The 18,969-nt window shown below is 56.6% G+C and overlaps 1 protein-coding gene across 4 annotated transcripts; it reads left to right on the forward strand.

Annotated features, from left to right (window-relative positions):
• The first annotated feature begins 5,186 nt into the window (after window positions 1-5,186).
• On the forward strand, window positions 5,187-17,957 carry LSR (lipolysis stimulated lipoprotein receptor). 4 transcript variants are annotated; one of them, XM_012651539.1, is made up of 10 exons: window positions 5,448-5,922; window positions 7,055-7,399; window positions 11,329-11,448; window positions 13,270-13,326; window positions 13,848-13,994; window positions 16,292-16,465; window positions 16,596-16,655; window positions 16,754-16,885; window positions 17,107-17,732; window positions 17,819-17,957. In XM_012651539.1, the coding sequence occupies exons 1-10, from the start codon at window positions 5,814-5,816 to the stop codon at window positions 17,852-17,854; spliced, it is 1,806 nt and encodes a 601-aa protein (XP_012506993.1). In that variant the 5' UTR covers window positions 5,448-5,813; the 3' UTR covers window positions 17,855-17,957. The 4 variants fall into 4 exon arrangements, with proteins under 4 accessions (XP_012506996.1, XP_012506993.1, XP_012506995.1 ...); XM_012651540.1 differs by lacking the exon at window positions 5,448-5,922 and adding an exon at window positions 6,297-6,457 and having other exon boundaries at window positions 17,819-17,953; XM_012651542.1 differs by lacking the exon at window positions 13,270-13,326 and having other exon boundaries at window positions 5,187-5,922; window positions 16,757-16,885.
• The last annotated feature ends 1,012 nt before the right edge of the window (window positions 17,958-18,969 follow it).

Raw genomic sequence — 18,969 nt, forward strand, 5'->3', positions numbered from 1 at the left:
TGAATATCAGGAGCCTGTGCAGATAAGAACTAGGTCGTTGTTAGTCACCACTTTGACCTTGACATTATCTTCCCAGAGCCCAGCTCAGAGGCAGCACCAGGGAATTCTTGCTGAATGAACATCTGAGCTAACCCCTTCCTGCATAGACTGACCGCGAAGGCTTATGGTCTGGGAGAAAGAGCCTGATTTTCTGTTGGAAAGTAAACCCCTAGCCCAGGGGGCAACAGGAAACAAAGACTGACTGAGGGCGAAAGGCAGGGCTACTACCCTGGTCCTGTCACCTGTAGATGGAGGCCAAAGGGCAGGTGAGCCACATGTTGTTGGTCAACTTGCCCAGCTGGTAAACGTCAAAGATGAAGTATGGCTGGTTGATTTTCTTGATGTGGTCACAGGGTACGTGGCAGGCTTCCACCTGCAGCTCAGGCCGCATGCGGCTGTATGGCGTCTTCCTCTCTCTCAGGTAGAGCCAACAGGGCATGGGTTTCTCCAGCAGCTCCTCGACATAGCAGTACCCCACGCGTTTGCGCTCCCCGGGCTCCCCACAGCGGTTACAGTCCTGCCAGGGCTCCCAGTAGGTAAAGATGACTATCTTGCCACCCAGGTATAGGGTCTCATTCTTCAGGGCCTTTTGGTCCAGCCCTTTGTGCGTAACACGCAGGGTGGTGGCGTCCTGGAAGTCAAGCTCGTAACCCACTAAGAGAGTTTCGTCATTGCTCTGGCAGTGATAGAGGCCTGTCTGGGAGGGCTGGGGGTTGGTCAGTTGGAGGCTGCCACCAGGCAGCTTCCTTGTGTTAGGCATCGAGTTGAGCAGGGAAGGATCCTCCCCAAGAATGGAAGAGAAGTACCAGAGTGCCTTGGGATGGTCGCACATCAGGACGACATCATTGCCCGTGAGTAAAGCCCGCTGGCATAGACTCCTGTAGGCACAGCTGATTAATATGTGGGCCCCCAGAGTGGGGAAAGAAAGGCTAACCAGCCATAGGGTGGCCAGCATGGTGGACCAAGAAGACAGAAGGAGTCTAGGAACCACCCTGAGCATTGTGAAGTCACCTACGGAACTCAAGGGTCAGCCCTCGGCGGCAGAATGAACGCTGTTCCACGGTGCTTCCGGGACTACAGTTCAGTTCATGTCATCAAATGGTGTGTCATGGGTTGTAGGGCTGAAAACGCACAGGGTCACAGGAGCTGGGCACAAAACGAAATGAGTAAACTTAAGTCAGAACAAGCGAACTAAAAAGGCCAATATTTGGCTCCACATCTCCATAGACAAGGATGACTACATGCCCATCAGAAAGGAGGAGGGACACCCAGGAATCACCGTCTCTACCATTTCCACAGTCCAGTGGGAAAACATTACAAGGACCTCCTATCTTGTAGATGGGGAGGAGTCCGTCATCAGCACCGACTTGGCTCCTTGGTGGGGGGCGGGGCTTCCCAAGCCACTGTTGCTACGGCTGGTGTCCCCACTCTTCCGGGAGTACCTCCTCTTCCCTTATCCTCCTTGGCTACACCTGAAGTGGAACTGGAAGATGTGCCCTCTTTGCGACATCAGAAGTTTTCTCAGCCTGCTTTTTGTCTCCCAAAGTTTGGGACCTAAGAATCCTTGTAAGCCTCCAGTCCAGTTCATGTGTAAAAAACAAAACAAAAAAACAAACCACATCCACATTTCTGTTCGAGATCTTCTTCTTCTTCTTCTTCCTCCCCTCCTCCTCCTCCTCCTCCTTCTGCTCTGTCTCTCCTCTCTCTCTGTCTCATTGCAGGTAACTTAAACTCTGTCAAGCATCCTTGGAGAGCCATATCCTTCATCTCTCTTTCACTGAGACATTTGTCCACCTGAAAGGATTTTCTGGTAGTATCTTAATTCATTCAGAGATTTTAAACGATCGTTAATAATTATTTAACTAATGCTATAACCTTGATTTTGTCCTTGCCAAAAGCTGAGTTCTAACTGGGCTTTGTCTCCCAGTGGCCAACATCCACTTCCAACTCCTATATTCCAGCTGCTTCCCCTCAAGCTGCAAGTTCATTAAGTACGTTATCTGCCTTGCAAAGTAGCTCAGGCAACAGTCTCCATCCTTCTGGTTTCAAATAAGTTTTCTCATTCCCAGTGTATCTAAGCCAATGCCGTGGATTTTTATTTTTGATCACATCAGCACTACTGACATTAATTTCAGTATCAGTCTAGACAGGCTATCGGCTACTGTAATGAATTTCCCCCCAATCTCAATGACTTAAAACAATGCAGGTTTGATTCTCACTCATACTCCGTACCTATTGTGGGTTGACGTTGTGGTCACTCAGGGGTCCAGCGCAGTGGAGCAACTGCCATCTCAAATGTTTCCAGTTCCTCCAGAGAGGAAGAAAGAGAGCTCTGCAAGATTTCAGGCCTGTATCAAGTGCTCTGCCCTTCCATGACACGTGACACTTGCTCACAAAACACTGGCCAGAGATAACCATATGGCACTATCAGTCCACCAAGCCAACAAAAGAAATGGAATTCTACTATGTCCAGGAATCTTGGCAAATGGCAGTAATCATGATCACAGCTAAGGTTTGTTTCAAGGAGTATTTCCTCTGATGTGTCCCTTTATAACATAAAATTAAAACCATTTCCAAAATCTTCCCAGCAGTTCTTCCCTAAAGTTCCATTGGCCAGGATTGGGTCCTATGTCCAGATCTAAACTACTCCCTGGAAAGAAATGAAGTTTCCATAGTTGGCTTAAACCAATCAAGGAGGTGAAAGGCTTGTACACTAAAAACTACAAAAGACTGCTAAAAGAAGTTAAAGAATATCTAAATAAATGAAAAGACATCCCATGTTCATGGGTAGGAACATTTAACATTGTTAAGATGTCCAATACCACCCAAAACATCTATGGATTTAACACAATGCCTATCAAATTTCCAACGTTCTTTTTCAAAGAAATGGAAGCAGATCCTAAAATTTGCATGGAATTGCAAGAGGCCCCCAATAACCAAAACAATCTTGAAAAAGAATAAAGTTATTTCCCAACTTTGGACTTACTACAAAGCTACAGAAATTAAAACAATATGGTACTGGCATAAGGGTAGACATATAGACCATGGACTAGAATAGGGAACCCAGAAATAAATCCTCACGTATACGATCACTTGATTTTTGACAAGGAAGCCAAAACCATTTAATGGGGAAAGAACAGTCTTTTCAACAAATGGTGATACGAAAACTGAATGTCCACATGCAAAAGAATGAAGTTGAACGCTTATTTTATAATACATACAAAATTAAAATGTCTCAAAGATACAACTTAAGGTAAATTATAAAACTCTTAGAAGAAAATATTGGGGGAAAATCTTCATCACATTGGATTTGGCAACAATTGCATAGATATGACATCAAAAGCACAGGGAACAAAAAAAAATAGATAAATTGAACTTCATCACATGAAGAACATTTGCTCATCAAAGGACACTATTGAGAAAGCGAAAAAAGCTGAAGAATGGAAGAAAATATTGCAAATCATACATCACAATACTAAGGGATTAGTATTCAGAATATATAAAGAATTGCTACAACTTGACAATAAAAAAACAAACAACCCAATTCAAAAATGGGCACAGGACCTGAATAGAAACTTCTCCAAAGTAGATACACAGTCTTCCTTGTACGGTACAGTAAGTACACGAAAAGATGCTCAACATCTTTCCATTGGGGAAATGCAGTCATTATGAAAATGCAGATTAAAACCACAATGAGATGTCACTTCAGCAATCCCACTCCTAGGTATACATCCAAAAGAGTGGAAAGCAGATATCTATCCACACACCACTGTCCACAGCTGCACTATTTACAACAACCAAAAGATGGAAACAACCCAAGCGTCCATCATCAAAATAATGGATAAATAAAATGCGGCATATACATGTAATGGGACACTATTCAGCCATAAAAAGCAACGAAATTTTGACTTTAATATATGCTGCGTTATGGGCGGGCCTTGAAAACATTATTCTTAGTGAAATAAGCTAGACACAGAAGGACAGATGTTATATGATTCCACTTATATGAAGCACCTAGAATGGGCAGTTTGATAGGCAAAGGAGTATAGAAGCTACCAGGGGTTGGGGGCAAGGGGAATGGGAAGTTATGGGTTAGTGGGCACAGAGTTTATGTTGAGGATCATGAAAAAGTCTGGGTGTACATAGTGGTGATGGGTACACAACATTGTGTACTGTAATTAATGCCGCTGAATTTTACACTTAAAATTATTTGAAATGATAAATCCTATGTTATGCATATTTTACCAAAAAAAATTTTTTAAGTGGAAAAGGTTTGTGAATGGGTGAAATTTTACAAAAAGTGGCCACAGAAGATGTTGCAAAGGTGACCTCTAAGTAAAGCCCTAAAGCAGGTGGAGGATCGTGCGGACATCTGCAGGAAGGGTGTTCTGGCAGAGGGAGTCGCACGGGCAGTGGTCCTGAGGACTGTGAGAAGCATTTTGGGGACAGCGAGGAGGCCGGTGTGGCTAAAGCTGAGTGAGCCAGAGAGAGTGGCAGGAGGTGAGGTTGGAGAGACACCAGGCCACGGTAGGAGTTTCTGCTAGGAGCGAGGAGGACCCCCAGGAGGGCTTCAGCAGAGGCACGTGATCTGACTTGAGTTTTAACGGGGTCCGGTAGAATAAAACACGCCTGGGTGCCAAATCCACTGGTTAGTGTCAGTTTGCAACCTCCCCAAGTCCGACGGGAGGAAGCGCACAGGGTTCACCAGGATGCGCTTCCCCCGGCCGCCGTTGGGGGACAGCAGAGTCGCGCAGATCGCCCGGCCCACTGCTCGCGCGCCCCGCCCCGCCGCGCTCGGACACAGGTGGCCGGTCCCCGGGAATCCTGAGGCGGAAACAGGTCCCCGGCCCCGCGCCTCCGCTCGGTCCCTTTAAGAGCCAGTTTCCGGAGGCCTGGCCTGGGGCAAGGGATGCCCCGGGGCGGAACCAAGAGTTGGGAACGGGGAGGTGGCGAGAACTTCCTTGGTAAAATTCCAACGTTTCCTGGGGCGGATTCCCCTCGGGCGTTCCCGAGGGGGCAGAGCTCCCCTTCGGCGGACTTCCCTTGGCTCTTTACGTCACCTAGCTGGGGAGCACAAGGAGGCCCGAAGCGCCTCCCTGCACCCAGACCCGAGGATCCCGGAGCGATTGGAAAAGTCAGGCACTACCGACTGGCCCCTCCCCGCAGGGCGCACCTAGGCAGGTCCATCGCCAGCCGGGGAGGGGGGTGTGGGCAGGAAGGAACAGGTGCGCGGCGGGACCCGCCCCCTCCCAACAGGTGGATCACCCCAAGTGGGGCCCGGTTCTCCTGGATCCCGGTCCGCTCAGCTTGGCTCGAGCAGGAGGGGGCCGGATGGGACTCGTAGTCCCCGCGCCCTCCCAGCGAGCCGGTCACTTGGTCCCGGCCCTGGGGGCCGGAGCGCACCTGGGTCAGCCCACTTCCGGGGAGGGAGGCGGAGGCGGCCCTCCCCACCGCCCACCCCCAAGCCCGGCCCTCGGCTCCCACCCTTGTGTACCTGGGCGGATCCATTCCCCAGGGCGCGCGGGGGCGGGTGGCTCGGAGAGCCACACTGGGCCAAGGAAGTTTCCCCGGATAGCTGAAAGCCTGCGCTTCGTCCACGTTGTCTCCGTTCCTTAAAACTTCTAGAACGCGGCAGGGTGGACTTGGAATAGGGACGGGGAACGGAAGCGAGAAGGGGAGGAGCGTGCACCCCTCCCGGCCGTGGTGCGCGCCGCGCCCCCTACCCTCCGGTACTTGGGCAGGGACGCGCGGGCCGGCGCGCCTGGACGGCCGCGATGGCGCTGGTGGCCCGCGGGCTCTCCCGGGGGCTGGGCTCCCACCCGGCCGCCCCAGGCCGGGGCGCGGTCGTCTTCGTGTGGCTCCTTCTGAGCACCTGGTGCACAGGTACAGGGCGCGGGGTCCCCGGTGCTGCGGGACGGCGGGAGGGCTCTCTAGAGCGGGGCGGGCAGTGCGGCCGAGGCGGCGGGAGAGCGGGGGGGGAGGGGACAGAGACTAGGACCTCCGGATCCCCTGGATCTGCGGAAATCCCTCGGGTGCCGGCCGGGGCGGGGGCAACACCCCATCCGTGGAGGGGAGCGCTTCCCCGCCCTGGTGTGGAGATAGCAGGAAGTGGAACTGCCCGGACGGTGAGTCCCGGCGCTGCAGGGAGAACGCGACCCTTTGTGGGGCGGGGGTGAAGGGCCGCCATATCGCGCCGAGTGTCGGAGTAACGGGGCCGGGGCCGGGAGGGCTGGATCGGATGCTTCCTGGAGGGAGAGCTCGAGAAGCAGTGCCCAGGCCTCGGCTGGGGTGGGTGTGGGACTGGGGACTTCCCAGCCTCCGAGTATCTGTACGTGAGAGTCTGGGCGGATGGACTTCTGGACTCGAAACCATCTCTGCTGGCACGCTTCCACCCGGATCGATGTTCGTTTGTGTGCGGGTGAGGGGGCTTCATCTTTCAGTGAGCTCTTCGGGCGCGGTCCTTGGAGACGGCCTTGGGTAGGATGGGGTCGCCAGAGGCTGCTGGGGATATCGTGCGGGCTTTAGCCACTGCCTGGCAAAGCAGTTCTATCAGACAGCTCCAGAATTTTCCCTACAAATCAAAAAACCCTGGGCGACTTGGAGCCCTTGGTGGTTTGTTTTGAGGTGGGCCTGGGGCGCCAGAGACATCGCAGTGGCCACTCGGGTTTGCCGGTGCCGGCCACAGAGAGCGGCCCTTTTCTGTGAGACAGTCGCCAAGGGCGAGGGAACGGGGTGGTTCAGAGGCCACAGGCTGGGGAGAGAGAGATGGACAGGAGGTTCCAAGGACAGTGGCCATGTGACTGTATGCTTGCCACTAAAGCCCCACGGGTCTATAAAATGGGCGTGATTATTGTAGCTACTGTCACACGGTCCTGGGGATTAAGGAAGAACGCGTGCCAGGGGCTCCACAAAACCATACACTGTGTCAGGCTGGTGACAAGCGATGTTGCTCCTTCCTCTTGGGGTACTTGCCTGAGCTCACTGCAGTCCCTGCTGACTCTGCTCTTGCCCTCAGCTCCTGCCAGTGCCATCCAGGTGACCGTGTCAAACCCCTTCCACGTGGTGATCCTATTCCAGCCGGTGACCCTGCCCTGCTCCTACCAGGTGACCACGACCCCCACGGTACCCATCGTGATCTGGAAGTACAAGTCTTTCTGCCGGGACCGCATCGCCGACGCCTTCTCCCCAGCCAGCGTCGACAACCAGCTCAATGCCCAGCTGGCGGCTGGTAACCCAGGCTACAACCCCTACGTGGAGTGCCAGGACAGTGTGCGCACCGTCAGGGTTGTGGCCACCAAGCAGGGCAATGCCGTGACCCTGGGAGAGTACTACCAGGGCCGGAGGATCACCATCACAGGAAGTACGTTGGGCGGGGCAGGGAGGACGAGGCTGGGCTTGCCTGGGTGGTGGGGCTGGCGCCCTTGTGCCCAACCTGGGGTCCCCACCCAGAAGTTCTTGAGTGCCAGTGTCTTAAAGGACCAGTGAAGGAAGCAGTCCTTCCTTCGATCCGTCCATCCATTCCTTTTATTTAACGACAAAGATTTATTGAGCACCTAATATACACCAGGTGCTGTTCTAGGCCCTGATGATACAGCAGTAAAGAAAATCGTCAGGTTGCAGTGAGAGAGACAAACACAACTTTACGCTGTCAAGTGCTTGAAGGTTAAGAAAACTGGGCAATGGTGGGGGAGGCAGGGGTTCATTCTATAATAATAGCAGTAATACGAGCAATAAGAAGTCCAACCTCTACAGGCCCCTCTCCTCTAACCCAGGAGCTGCTTGAGTCCGGACCAGGCAGGACTGCCCGGCTTCTGTCGGGACAACCCAAATACTGAGTGAGAGTGGCTCTTCTGCCAGGCGCAAAACTCCAGAACGACCCTTGGCCTATATGGGTGGGGACCCCTTCTCGCTCTAGGTCTGGATCTTCCAAGCTGCCTGGACCTGGGTTCTGGTTTGATACAGGCCCTGGCGGGTAAACATCCATTGTGTGCCTGTCCTTTCAGGAAACCCAGTACCCAGGAGAGCTTCCTCCCTTTCGGCTTTGAGGATGGGGAAAAGTGGACTTCCCTGTGGTGTTCTATGGTCATGGGTTCTAAAAGTGAAAGGGCCTGGGCCAGCCAGAAAGGTGTTCACCCTGGAGGTGTCCCTCGGGTCCCAGTGGGTCCTGCCTCCCTTCCATTCATTCTTCCCTGCGTTGAGTGATGTGGGGTGATGGATAGGAGCCCAGTTTCCACCTCTCAGGCTCTTTGGGGCCCAGGTGCCCTGCTTTCTCAGCAGCGCTGGAGCAGAGGGCCATGAGACCTCTGAAATCGTGAGGGCCATCTCTGCCACGTATCAGGAGGGAACCAGAGGCCTGGCTCCTGCTCCCTTCAAAGACCTGGTGTCTTCTCCCTGCACCTAAAACAGTTAAAGCCGTGCGTAGCTGTGTGATCTCAGGGCCAGCTGGGGACCGGGAACAGGGTGCGCCTTGCAGGAAGGAGGTGGGCCCAGGCCTTCGGATTGATCTAAAGAAGCCGGAAAGCCATGTTTTTTGTGGGTTTTGAAAACATCATTCAGGCCAAACAAAACGCATCGAGGCCCAGACTCAGTCCACGAGACTCCCAGATTTCAGCTCCTGGCCTGTGCGGACGTTTGCTGCGGCGGGGGCTTCCCGCCCACCTCCCGGCTTCCGGCAGGGACCAGCTCTTGAGCTCCGGTGCTGGGGAGGCGTGGTCAGGTCTGCTCTAAAGATACAGGTGGAAAAATAATGGGTCACGAGGGCACTGTGGAAAACTGGAGGATTTAGGAGAATCTGGAGCTTTACGAGGATTCAGTGAAAGCATGCGTGCATAGGGGCCCGGCGCGGAATAAGAGCTTGATAACCGGAGGCCAAGAGGCTGACCGCGGAGGGGAGGCCTGTCCCCAACTCCTTCACTTCTGCTCCGAAGGTCACCTTATCCAGAGGCCTGCCCTGGCCTCCTTTAAAATCACACAGCCCCCGGCTCTGCGCCTGCCTGGTCTTCCCCGTCTACCTTGTCTTCCCCGTCTACCTTCCCTGATTCGTTCTCTCTGAGCTGCTTATCACTGTCTGATACGTGACTTAGTCAGATGTTTTATTTTTCTCTTTCCCAGTTAGAACCCGAGCTCTGTAAGGCGAGGATTCATATCTGTTCTTCACCGCGGTGGCTCCCAAATGTTTTGGTCTTGAAGTCTCTGTGCCCTCATAATTACCGAGGTCCTCAATAATTTATAGCCAGCAGACTGAGAAGAGTTTAAGAAATGTTCTAATGACAGTAATAAAGTCATTATAGGTTAACATAAATAACATGCTTTTTATGGAAAAAAAAATGTTCCAAAACCAAACACATTTTAATGAGAAGAGTGGAATCGTTTGATAGTTTTGCGAGTCTCTGAAGTCAGGCTGAATAGAAGAGGCTGGATTCTCAAAGCTGCTTCGGTGTCTGTCATATGTTGCTTGTGGCTCTGGAAGACTCTACAGTACACTTGGAAAAGGCAGATAACATTTTGTTGTGATTATGCAAATAACATTGGGCCTAGAGTGGTGGCTTCTGCCTGTAATCCCAGCACTTTGAGAGGTGGAAGTGGGAGGATTGCTTGAGGCCAGAAGTTCGAGACCAGCCAGGGCAACATATGGGACCCCCATCTCTAAAAAAATTTTTTTTCTCTTCCAAAGATGACATATTTTAGAAAAAGAAAAAGAAAATAACTTTGACTTCAGGGATCTCCTGGAAAGGACTCAGGGAACCCCGCAGGCCACACTTTGAAAACCATTGCTCTCTAGTATACCGAGTGTCTCAAATACTGCCTAGAGCGTAGAGAGCACTCCGCAATTATTTGTTGGGTGTTGAGTGAATGAATCAAGTGTGTATTAGCACGTAGCCCTGTGCCCAGAATGCCGGAACAGAAGACAAAGGTTAAGGAAGGTCAGCGTGAGGAGAAAGTGGGTTCATTTCTGCTCCTGCCTGGCCACGTGCCGGGCGCTGGGGGCCCAGCAGTGACAGACACACCAGCTCCTGTGGCATGGAGCCGGCATTCTCACAGGGCGATGGGCAGTCAGCCGAGTGACGCACCTCAGAGGTTGGGTATGGGAGCCGCGGCACAAGCCAAGGCAGGCAGGAGCCCCACATGCTGGGGACGGTGCAGAGGCCATTGTGTCTGGAGTCTCGTAAGCAGAGGGGACGGTGGGGGTGAGACCGGCTTGACGACCAGAGGCCGGGTCATGCCAGGGGCCTAGTGGGCCCGGGGAAGTGTCTGGAATGGTGTAGACAGGTTTTCTGTGGACATGAGGCCTGCCTTCTGAGGAGGGAAGAAGGCTCAGGTTCTTCCGTTCCTTCAGCAGTTATGACGAATGTCCCAGTGGGCGCCAGGTGGTGTGGATGGGGCACCCGCAGTTGCAGCTGTCACAGAGCTGTCATGGAGCAGGGCAAGGTGGTAGGCAGGTCTCCGGGAACAGGAGCGACTGGGAAGGAAGCGGCTATGGAGTGGAGGGCATTTCCTGGCTGTGATGTTCACCTCTGGCCTGCTCCTGTCCCCCGTGGGCCCAAGGCAGAGCTGCCCGTGGGTGCCCCTGCCCCACACTGGCGAGCCCCTGAAGGTATTTAACTAATTAGGGCCTGAGGAGTGCAGAGGAAACCGGATGTGGTGAAAGACTTTGATTAGTGGCATAATGAACAGGTTCCCTGCCTGGGACTGCTTCAGCCCCGAGCGTCCCCAAGCCCTCGGCCTGACCTGGAACGCGGGCAGGGAGCGAGGGAATGGACAGGCCACTGGGAGGGTCTCAGTCTCTGTCTCCCACACGACACACCCGCTCTTTGAGGCTGCCTGGGCCTCTCCTGCCGTCTGGAATCCGGCCTGTGTCTGCCTCCTTACTCTGGTTTGTCCCCTGGGTCCACACGGGGCTCCTGGCAGTGCACGGCGGGGCTTCGGCTCTGACAGGTGGCACAGAGGATGGCTCTAAGCTGAAACACGCCGCCTCTGGAGCCAGACTGTCCCTGCCGCACCACTGACGAGCTGTGTGACTTGGGGCAGATGAGGCGATCTCTCCAGACCTGGTGTCCCATCCGCAAAACAGGAATGCTAACGGTACCACCTCACAGACTTCTTGGAATAGGCTGAGTGAAGGGTTTAGAACAGGGCACGAAGGGCAGCGTGCCCTTGTAAGAATTCCGTCATTGTCACTCGATTCACCTGCAGTGCGCTGGTGTGCTGGGAACAGGAGTGGGCCGTGGCCCTGCCGGGGTTAGCTGCCCCCACCCCGAAGGTGCCCTTATGCCATCTCTCCTGATCCAGATGCCGACCTGACCTTTGAGCAGACGGCCTGGGGGGACAGCGGTGTGTATTACTGCTCCGTGGTCTCGGCCCAGGACCTCCAGGGGAACAACGAGGGGTACGCGGAGCTCATCGTCCTTGGTGAGTGGGGCTGGGCCCCGAGAGCCTGGGAAGGGGAGGGCACGGCCCCTTTGTCCACCTCTGTCTGTCTGCCCTCTGCCCTCCAGCTCACCCTCTGGGCTCTGTCGCCTGCTTTGCTCTCCCCTTGGCACCGCCAGTCACTTGGGCCTTTTTGGACCCTGCACCCCAGGCAGGGACCCCTCGCCACACGCTTCCATCCAGCCAGAGCCAAACTAAGGGTGCAGAGAACTGGGGACTCAGCCTCTTCCCAGTCTCAGTTTTTGAAAATCCAGATGTGACCAGAGTTGATTGGCAGTGAGTGAGGAAGGTTGGTTGTGTGTAAAATCACAGGGAGGCTGAACCACCTCCTGCCACGTCCCCAGGGCCACATGTCACCACAGAGTCACTTGCCAAAGAACAGGCACCTTGCCGTCTGCCCTGCTGGACGGCGCTGCGTGGCTTGCACAGAGAGCGTGTAGGCTGAGTGGACTGAAAGGAGGCCGACTCCAGATGCCCAGGGGCAGGACGGGGTGTCTGGCTGTGAGGCCAGACGTGGAGGGGACGTCGCCACTGGCCGGGTGCCCTGCTGCAGCCGACACACGTGGTCTCGTGTGGCATGTGCTCTGTGTGAGAGACGCTGCCGGCCTGTACACTGCCGTCCCCACACGTGTGTGAATAAGCATGTGACTGGGAACGAGTCTCAGGATGCCACACACGACAATTCACGTGTGCACCGGTGGCCCAGGAACCTCCGCGTGTCCTCTGGCGAAACACGCCATCCGCATTAGCAGTTCCCAAAATTTAGTCTCAGGGCCTGTTTGCACTCTAAAAAATTATTGAGGGTCTCCAAGAGTTTTTGCTTAAGCTTTTGTGGGTTCTCTCTCTAGTTGCTTGATGTATTAGAAATTGAAACGGGGAAGTTTTTAAAGCACAAGAAACACAAGCACACAGGCCGTTAGCCGATGGGGCGATGACGTCATCACGTCACGGAGCCTTGGGAAAACTCCGCTGTACGCGCGAGAGAACAAGAGTGAACAGGCACATAACGTCTTAGTGTTACCAAGTTTTGGCCAAATGACCAGGACCCCACTTTGAGAGCCACTGAGTGACATGTGTCCTGCCCCGTTGCAGGGGCAGGTGGTGCCACGTGTGTGAGCTCTGGAGGGGGCTTTGTGGATGCAGACCCACGTGTGTGGGCCTTCCGAGACACAAGGGTTGTGGGACACAGAGCTCTGGGGCCCCGAGCGGAGGCACAGGTGGAAGACATTCGCGTGTGACAATTCACAAACTGAGATCAAGCCCTCGTGGGTCGTGGAACCGGGAACACACAGGACTTTTGCCTTGCTGGGCCCCTTCTTCTGTTTAAAAAACTTCATGATTGTATTGTTATAAAGACAATTCATTATTATATATTTTTTTTCAGATTTTAAAATAAAAACAAAGCATTTTCGTGGGCCCCAGGGCACTGTGCCTGCTCTGCCTAAGGATCAGGACTATGCCTGTCACCTGGGTTGGGACCCTTTGGGGTGGCAGGACCCATGTATGAGAAAGGATGGGGTGTCCGGGCTGAGGTAGAGCCTTCAGAACGCCACGGGACATGTGCTGGAACCCTCTGTGGCATGACAGCAGGGGGACTGTGTGACGGAAGTCTTCACACCAACCAGCCCCCACATCTGGGCAGGGGTGGAGGGCAGGAGCCACATGCCAAGACCCTCCTAGGCCACCGGCCCTTCCCCACTTCAGGGCACACCTTCGACTTGAGCGGCCGGGGCCGGGTTTTGGGGGGGCAGCCTGGGCTGGCTCCTGCCAGCATAATCTCCTGTTTCTCTTTTGTCCCTCTAGGCAGGACCTCTGGGGTGGCTGAGCTCTTACCTGGTTTTCAGGCGGGGCCCTTGGAAGGTATGGGGGGTGGAGTCTTCTCTCGGGGGTTCCCACACACCATTTACGGCGACTGACTCGGGTGTTCCCCCTCCCAACTAAACCCCACGCGCTGTGGACCCCCCACTAACCTGGCCTGACTCGGACTGAGTAGCATGTAGTGACCGGCTCTGTGTCTGGGGCTGGGCGGGCTGAGCAGGGCCTGGGGTGCAGGCCCTGGCTCCTGTGACTGGCGCCTGCAGCGCTCTTCAGGTGGCGGGACCTGGCCAGCAGGCTGTCTCTTCCGTCCCAGAGCAACCGTCTGTCTTGCTGCGGCCAGGGTGCCTGCTGCTTTCTGCCTTGTCTGCTTGAACCCAGGGGGACTGGCCTGGGGTGCAGAGGGGTGGGCGCCCCTCTGCTGCTGAGCCCTGCCTCTGGCTGCAGGTTCCCCATGAGCTTCGCACGGAGTCGCCTGCACCAGCTCTGCGCCGCCCTGCTCTGCCTGTCCGTCCCTGTTCTCTCGCAGACCTCCCGGCTCAGGGCCTCTTCTCATCTCCCTGCAGACTGGCTCTTCGTGGTCATCGTTTGCCTGGCCGCCTTCCTCGTCTTCCTCCTCCTGGGCATCTGCTGGTGTCAGTGCTGCCCGCACACCTGCTGCTGTTACGTCAGATGCCCCTGCTGCCCCGACAAGTGCTGCTGCCCAGAGGCCCGTAAGTCCCCTCTTGTGACCGCCCCTACCTGGCCTCCTTCCTAGGTCCGAGGGGAGGAGGTGGCTGTCTCCCTGCCCCCAGGGACAGCGCCACCGGTCTGGAGGTTATAAGGTTAGCAACCGGGAGAAAGCAGGCCGAGGAGGGTCTGCTATTTCAGATTATCATTTACTTACTCCAGCTTTTAATTTATTTTTAATTTTCATTTATTTTGAGTGTTTTCTTTGGATAGTATAATCCATGCACATGGTAAAAAGAAAATGCCCAATAGTATAAGATAGTCACCTGGAAGTGAAGCTCCCTTTAAAAACAAAATCTTTAAGTGAAAAAGGTAAGAAACCACACAAGGTTTATAGCATCATGTAATTTAAGCAAACTTTTAAAAGCACGTGTCCACATGAACACTCCACGGTTTGCCCGGCTACCTAAGGACGTGTCAGAGTGGGCACCTGGGGAGGGCTGGGAGCGGCCGTGGGGCCAGAGCTGAAGGGGGAGGAAGCAAACCAAACAGAAAGGCAAGAGAGGAGAAAGAGTCCCCTCCTCGGGGACCACACAGTCCCTAGTTTCCTTTAGGGGAGTGTCTGAGTAGACCAGCATCTCTGTGCGCCGTCCACAGAGCAGTGACAGTAAAAGACCAGGTGACCGTCGCAAGCATGGGCAGGTGGAGGTTTGCGGCCAGCTTGGGAGCCCAGTGAGTGACTTTCCCTCCCCTGTAAGATGGGGCTGGTGGCAGAGCTCGCCACACCAGGTACGCCTAGGGATTTGGTGAAGTCACATGCACGGCATTTGGCTCGGGGCTCGGCTCGGACAAAACGTTCTGCGCACACTGGCTGTCGGGCATTGCCGCCGCCAGCCTCGGTAGTGACCGAGGGCCTCGTCGCCAGTCAGAGCCCTGCCGCGCACACCGGGTGACCTCAGGCAAGCAGCAGTCCCTTCTGAGCCCCGTTTCCTTCTCTGTGAGGCCCCAACCTGACGGGGTGTTGGGAGAGTTAAGGGAAGACTGCCCGTAAGTGCCCAGCACGGGGTCGCGGCTCAGTCCCTGCTGGCTAGTTTTACAGTCACTGGTCTCAGTGGTGGGCACCCTGGCTCCTCTGGAACAGTTGCGCTGGCCATCCCCGCCCCTCTGTTGCCGTGTTCAGCTGAGAGCTTCTTGCTCAGGCGGTGGGTGTCAGTCCATCTCACAGATGGGCTGCAACCAACTTTGCAGTTAGCCCCCTAATTAGGACGGGGCCCGCAGCCAGGACTGCAAGTGCCTGTCCCATGGCTACATTTCTGTGTCCCCACGCCACATTTCTTCCATCCTGAGACCCTGCTACCCCAGCCAGATGTCCCGTTAACTCCCTGACAGAGGGCCTGTTACTTCTGCCCCCACAGACCCGTCAGGGGACAGCGCCTCCCTCTGCTAACTACAAAATGACAAGTCTCCTGAGCTAACAAGGGGCTTCTAGGAGGGGCCGTGCACTTAGCCTTCTGCTTCCAAAACAGTCGGGTGAAGGGAGCGTTCGAGCCCATCTCCGCCTTGCACTTTCCAGTTCAAGTCCCAGGGAGGAAGCAACCTGCCTAGGGCCCTCCAACTTGGCTGTGGGAGCAGCCACCAGAGCCCAGCCTCTCGCCAGGGGGAGGAGCCAGGGGGAGGAAGGGAGCAGGGAGGATTTGCCCTTGAGCTGTCAAGCCTAGAGCCTGGCACGGCAGGGTGGGGCGGGTGTGGCCCGGGAGTTGGAAACACTGGAGATATTTTGCTGCTGGGCCAAGGCAGGCAAGTTAACTCCTGGGCTCCTGCCTCAGACTGACTCCCATTGCATCTGGGTCTGGAAGGTGACACAGTGGGGAGGACCCAGCAGGTGTGAGTGCGGAGTGAGCATGGGCTCCTCCCAGATAACTCATTCTAGAGCAGGGGCTCAGCCACCAAAGGGGGTACTTGATTCCAGCTATGGGGACAGTGGTGGACCCTGCACACAGGCTTTATCTGAAGGGGCAGCTCTGCCCACTTGTCGCCCTGTCAGCAGGCAGGCCCAGGGTGGCCACATCTTCCAAAAAGTCGGCTGGAGAGTTGGAATCTTAGTAAAACCTTTTGATTGTCAAATGTTGGCAAACCACCCGACTGTCAAGCCAAGCATGCTGGCCTGCCACATTGGGGCTGCAGAAACTGAATGAGGACCAGTGGGGACCCAAGTGCTTCGGAAAGCTTTACAGCAGTGGGGCGTTGGAAAGGTTAGGCCCATGTCCTCCCAGAACCCCCATGGATGGAAGGCAGCGTGGCTCCCGCCCACTTTCTCATGCAACTGTGTGTGTCCTCCCAGTGTATGCTGCGGGCAAAGCAGCCACCTCAGGCGTCCCAAGCATCTACGCCCCCAGCACCTACGCCCACCTCTCCCCAGCCAAGACCCCGCCCCCACCAGCCATTATTCCCATGGGCCCCGTCTACAACGGGTACCCTGGAGGGTACCCTGGAGACTTCGACAGGAACAGCTCAGGTGAGGCCTGGGGGAAACAGCAGCCGGGGACGTGGGTGTGGGTTGGGGATGGAAGCAAGAGTGAACAGGTGGGCTGGAAACGCAGGGCTTTGTGCCAGGTGGACAGCCACTGACAGCCAGTCTCCCCTAGTTGGAGGCCACAGCTCCCAGGTACCCCTGCTTCGCGACGTGGACAGCAGTGTGACCTCAGGTGAGAACCATCATTCTGAGGTTGGGCATGCCTGTAGGGGAAAGGGCTGAGTCAGCACCTTCCTTCCAAGCCGACCACCTCCAACCCCTTGTCCCTAGAAGTGCGTAGCGGCTACAGGATTCAGGCCAACCAGCAGGACGACTCCATGCGGGTCCTGTATTACATGGAGAAAGAGCTGGCCAACTTTGACCCTTCTCGACCTGGTCCCCCCAATGGCCGTGTGGAGCGGGGTGAGCAGGAGCCTTGGGGTCTGAGGGCTTGAGGGGGGAGGGGAAGCATGACTTCCTGATACCTACCCTAGCCATGCTTGATGCCGTCCCTGGACACAGTCCCTCCTTTCCCACCATGGCCCTAGAGAGTATGTGAACCAAGAGGATGACCCTGCTGGGCTTCAGGCTCCTGACCTTAAGTCCTAGCCTCCCCCAGCAGTGACACCCCCCCTTCCTTACAGCCATGAGTGAAGTCACCTCCCTTCATGAGGACGACTGGCGATCTCGCCCTTCCCGGGGCCCTGCCCTCACCCCGATCCGGGATGAGGAGTGGGGTCGCCGCTCCCCCCAGAGCCCCAGGAGGTGGGAGCAGGAGCCTCCCACAGAGCGGCCAGGAAGTGGCTGGCGGGCTGGGCGGCCGCGGGCCCACTCTGTGGATGCTCTGGATGACCTGCGGCCAGGCTCTGCAGAGTCAGGGAGGCGGTCGCCCCCAAGTAGTGGGCGGAGAGGCCGAGCCTACGCGCCCCCGCGAAGCCGCAGCCGCGACGACCTCTATGACCAAGATGATCTGAGGGACTTTCCACACTCCCGGGATCCCCACTATGATGACGTCAGGTCTAGGGATCGCCCTCATGCTGACCCCAGGTCCCACTACCACCGCTCCCGGGACCCTTGGGACAATGGCTCCAGGTCTGAGGACCCGCGGTATGATGGGCGGCTGCTAGAAGAGGCCTTGAGGAAAAAGGGGTCGGGGGAGAGGAGACCTTACAGGGAGGAAGAGCAAGAGGAGGAGGCCTACTACCCCCCGGCGCCTCCCCCTTACTCCGAGACCGACTCCCAGGCGTCCAGAGAGCGGAGGCTTAAGAAGGTGAGAGCACCCCGACTTTAAGACCCTTCCTGGACCCCTCTCCTCCGGGCCCCCCAGTTCATACTCTTCTTTTTTCTCCCTTGCAGAACTTGGCCCTGAGTCGGGAAAGTTTAGTCGTCTGATCTCACGTTTTGTATGTAGCTTTTGTATTTTTTTTTTTTTAATTGGAAGGAACACTGATTAAGCTCTTCCCCTCTTAAGTCTAAATAAAATTTATAATCACAACGCCGAGTCTGAGAGAAGCGTCTGTTTCGCGGCGCCCGGTGGGAGGCCCAGGCGGCTGCGTTCACCCATGGGGACCGGAGTCCTGGCCGGGAGGAAGGGGACCGACCGCCCCGGCCTCCGCCCGCTGCCAGGCCGAGTACGTGCCCCGCGCCGCCTCCGCCCGGCCCTGCGTGCGCGCGCCGGCCCCGCCCCGACGTGCGCATGCGCCCCGGGCCTCCGCCTTCGAGCCCGGCCGCCGGGAGCGCGCGCGCGCGCCCCCTTCCCTGCCACCCACTTACCCCTCCCCCCCGACCTACTTTACTGTCCCCAAATCCCGCCGGCCTGCCTGGTCCCCGGCGGCCCGAGCCCCTCCTCCAGGCGCCCCGACGTTCCATCCGGGCCCGCGTTCCAGCCGGGCAGCACGCGGCGGGCGCCGGGCGGCGGCGGGTGGCAGCGGCGGCGACCTCGCGCCCCGCCGAGGCCCGGGCCCGCGCGCGCCCGCCCGCGGAGGAGACAGACAGCGCGCGCGCTCCCCGGGGGCTGCCCTCCCCCCGCGCGCGTCGGTCCCGGGCTCGCGCCGCCGCCGCCGCCGCCGCCGCGCGCGCGCAGCTCAAGTAAAGGAGGAAAAAAAAAGGGGGAAAAATAGAAAGCGGCGGCGGCTGCAGCAGCGATCCGCCGCCGCACTGGGCCAGGCCGGGCGGCGGACGCGCGAGCCGGGGATCCGGGGCACAGGCGGCGGCCATCCAGGGCGGGCCGTGTTAAAAAAAAAAGTCGCGGCGGCGGCGGCTGCTCAGGGAGGGAGGCCCGAGGGCCGCGTGCAGTGGGCGGGGGGCAGCCGCGCAGCGTCCCGGGGCCTCGAGCCGCCGGAGCCGGTGGGCGGGCGGAGGCAGCGGCGGCCGGAGAAGGCGGCGGCTGCAGGAGCGGCGGCGGCTGCGGCGGCGGCATCTCCTCCTCACATGACCCCACTGTTTGTCCCCGTGATCAGCGCGAGCGGCTCCCGTGTCTCCTCCGTCCCCTCCTGCCGCGCGGCGTG

The sequence above is a fragment of the Propithecus coquereli genome, unplaced genomic scaffold, assembly GCF_000956105.1.
Source record: "Propithecus coquereli isolate 6110/MARCELLA unplaced genomic scaffold, Pcoq_1.0 Scaffold358, whole genome shotgun sequence".
Lineage (NCBI taxonomy): Eukaryota > Metazoa > Chordata > Mammalia > Primates > Indriidae > Propithecus > Propithecus coquereli.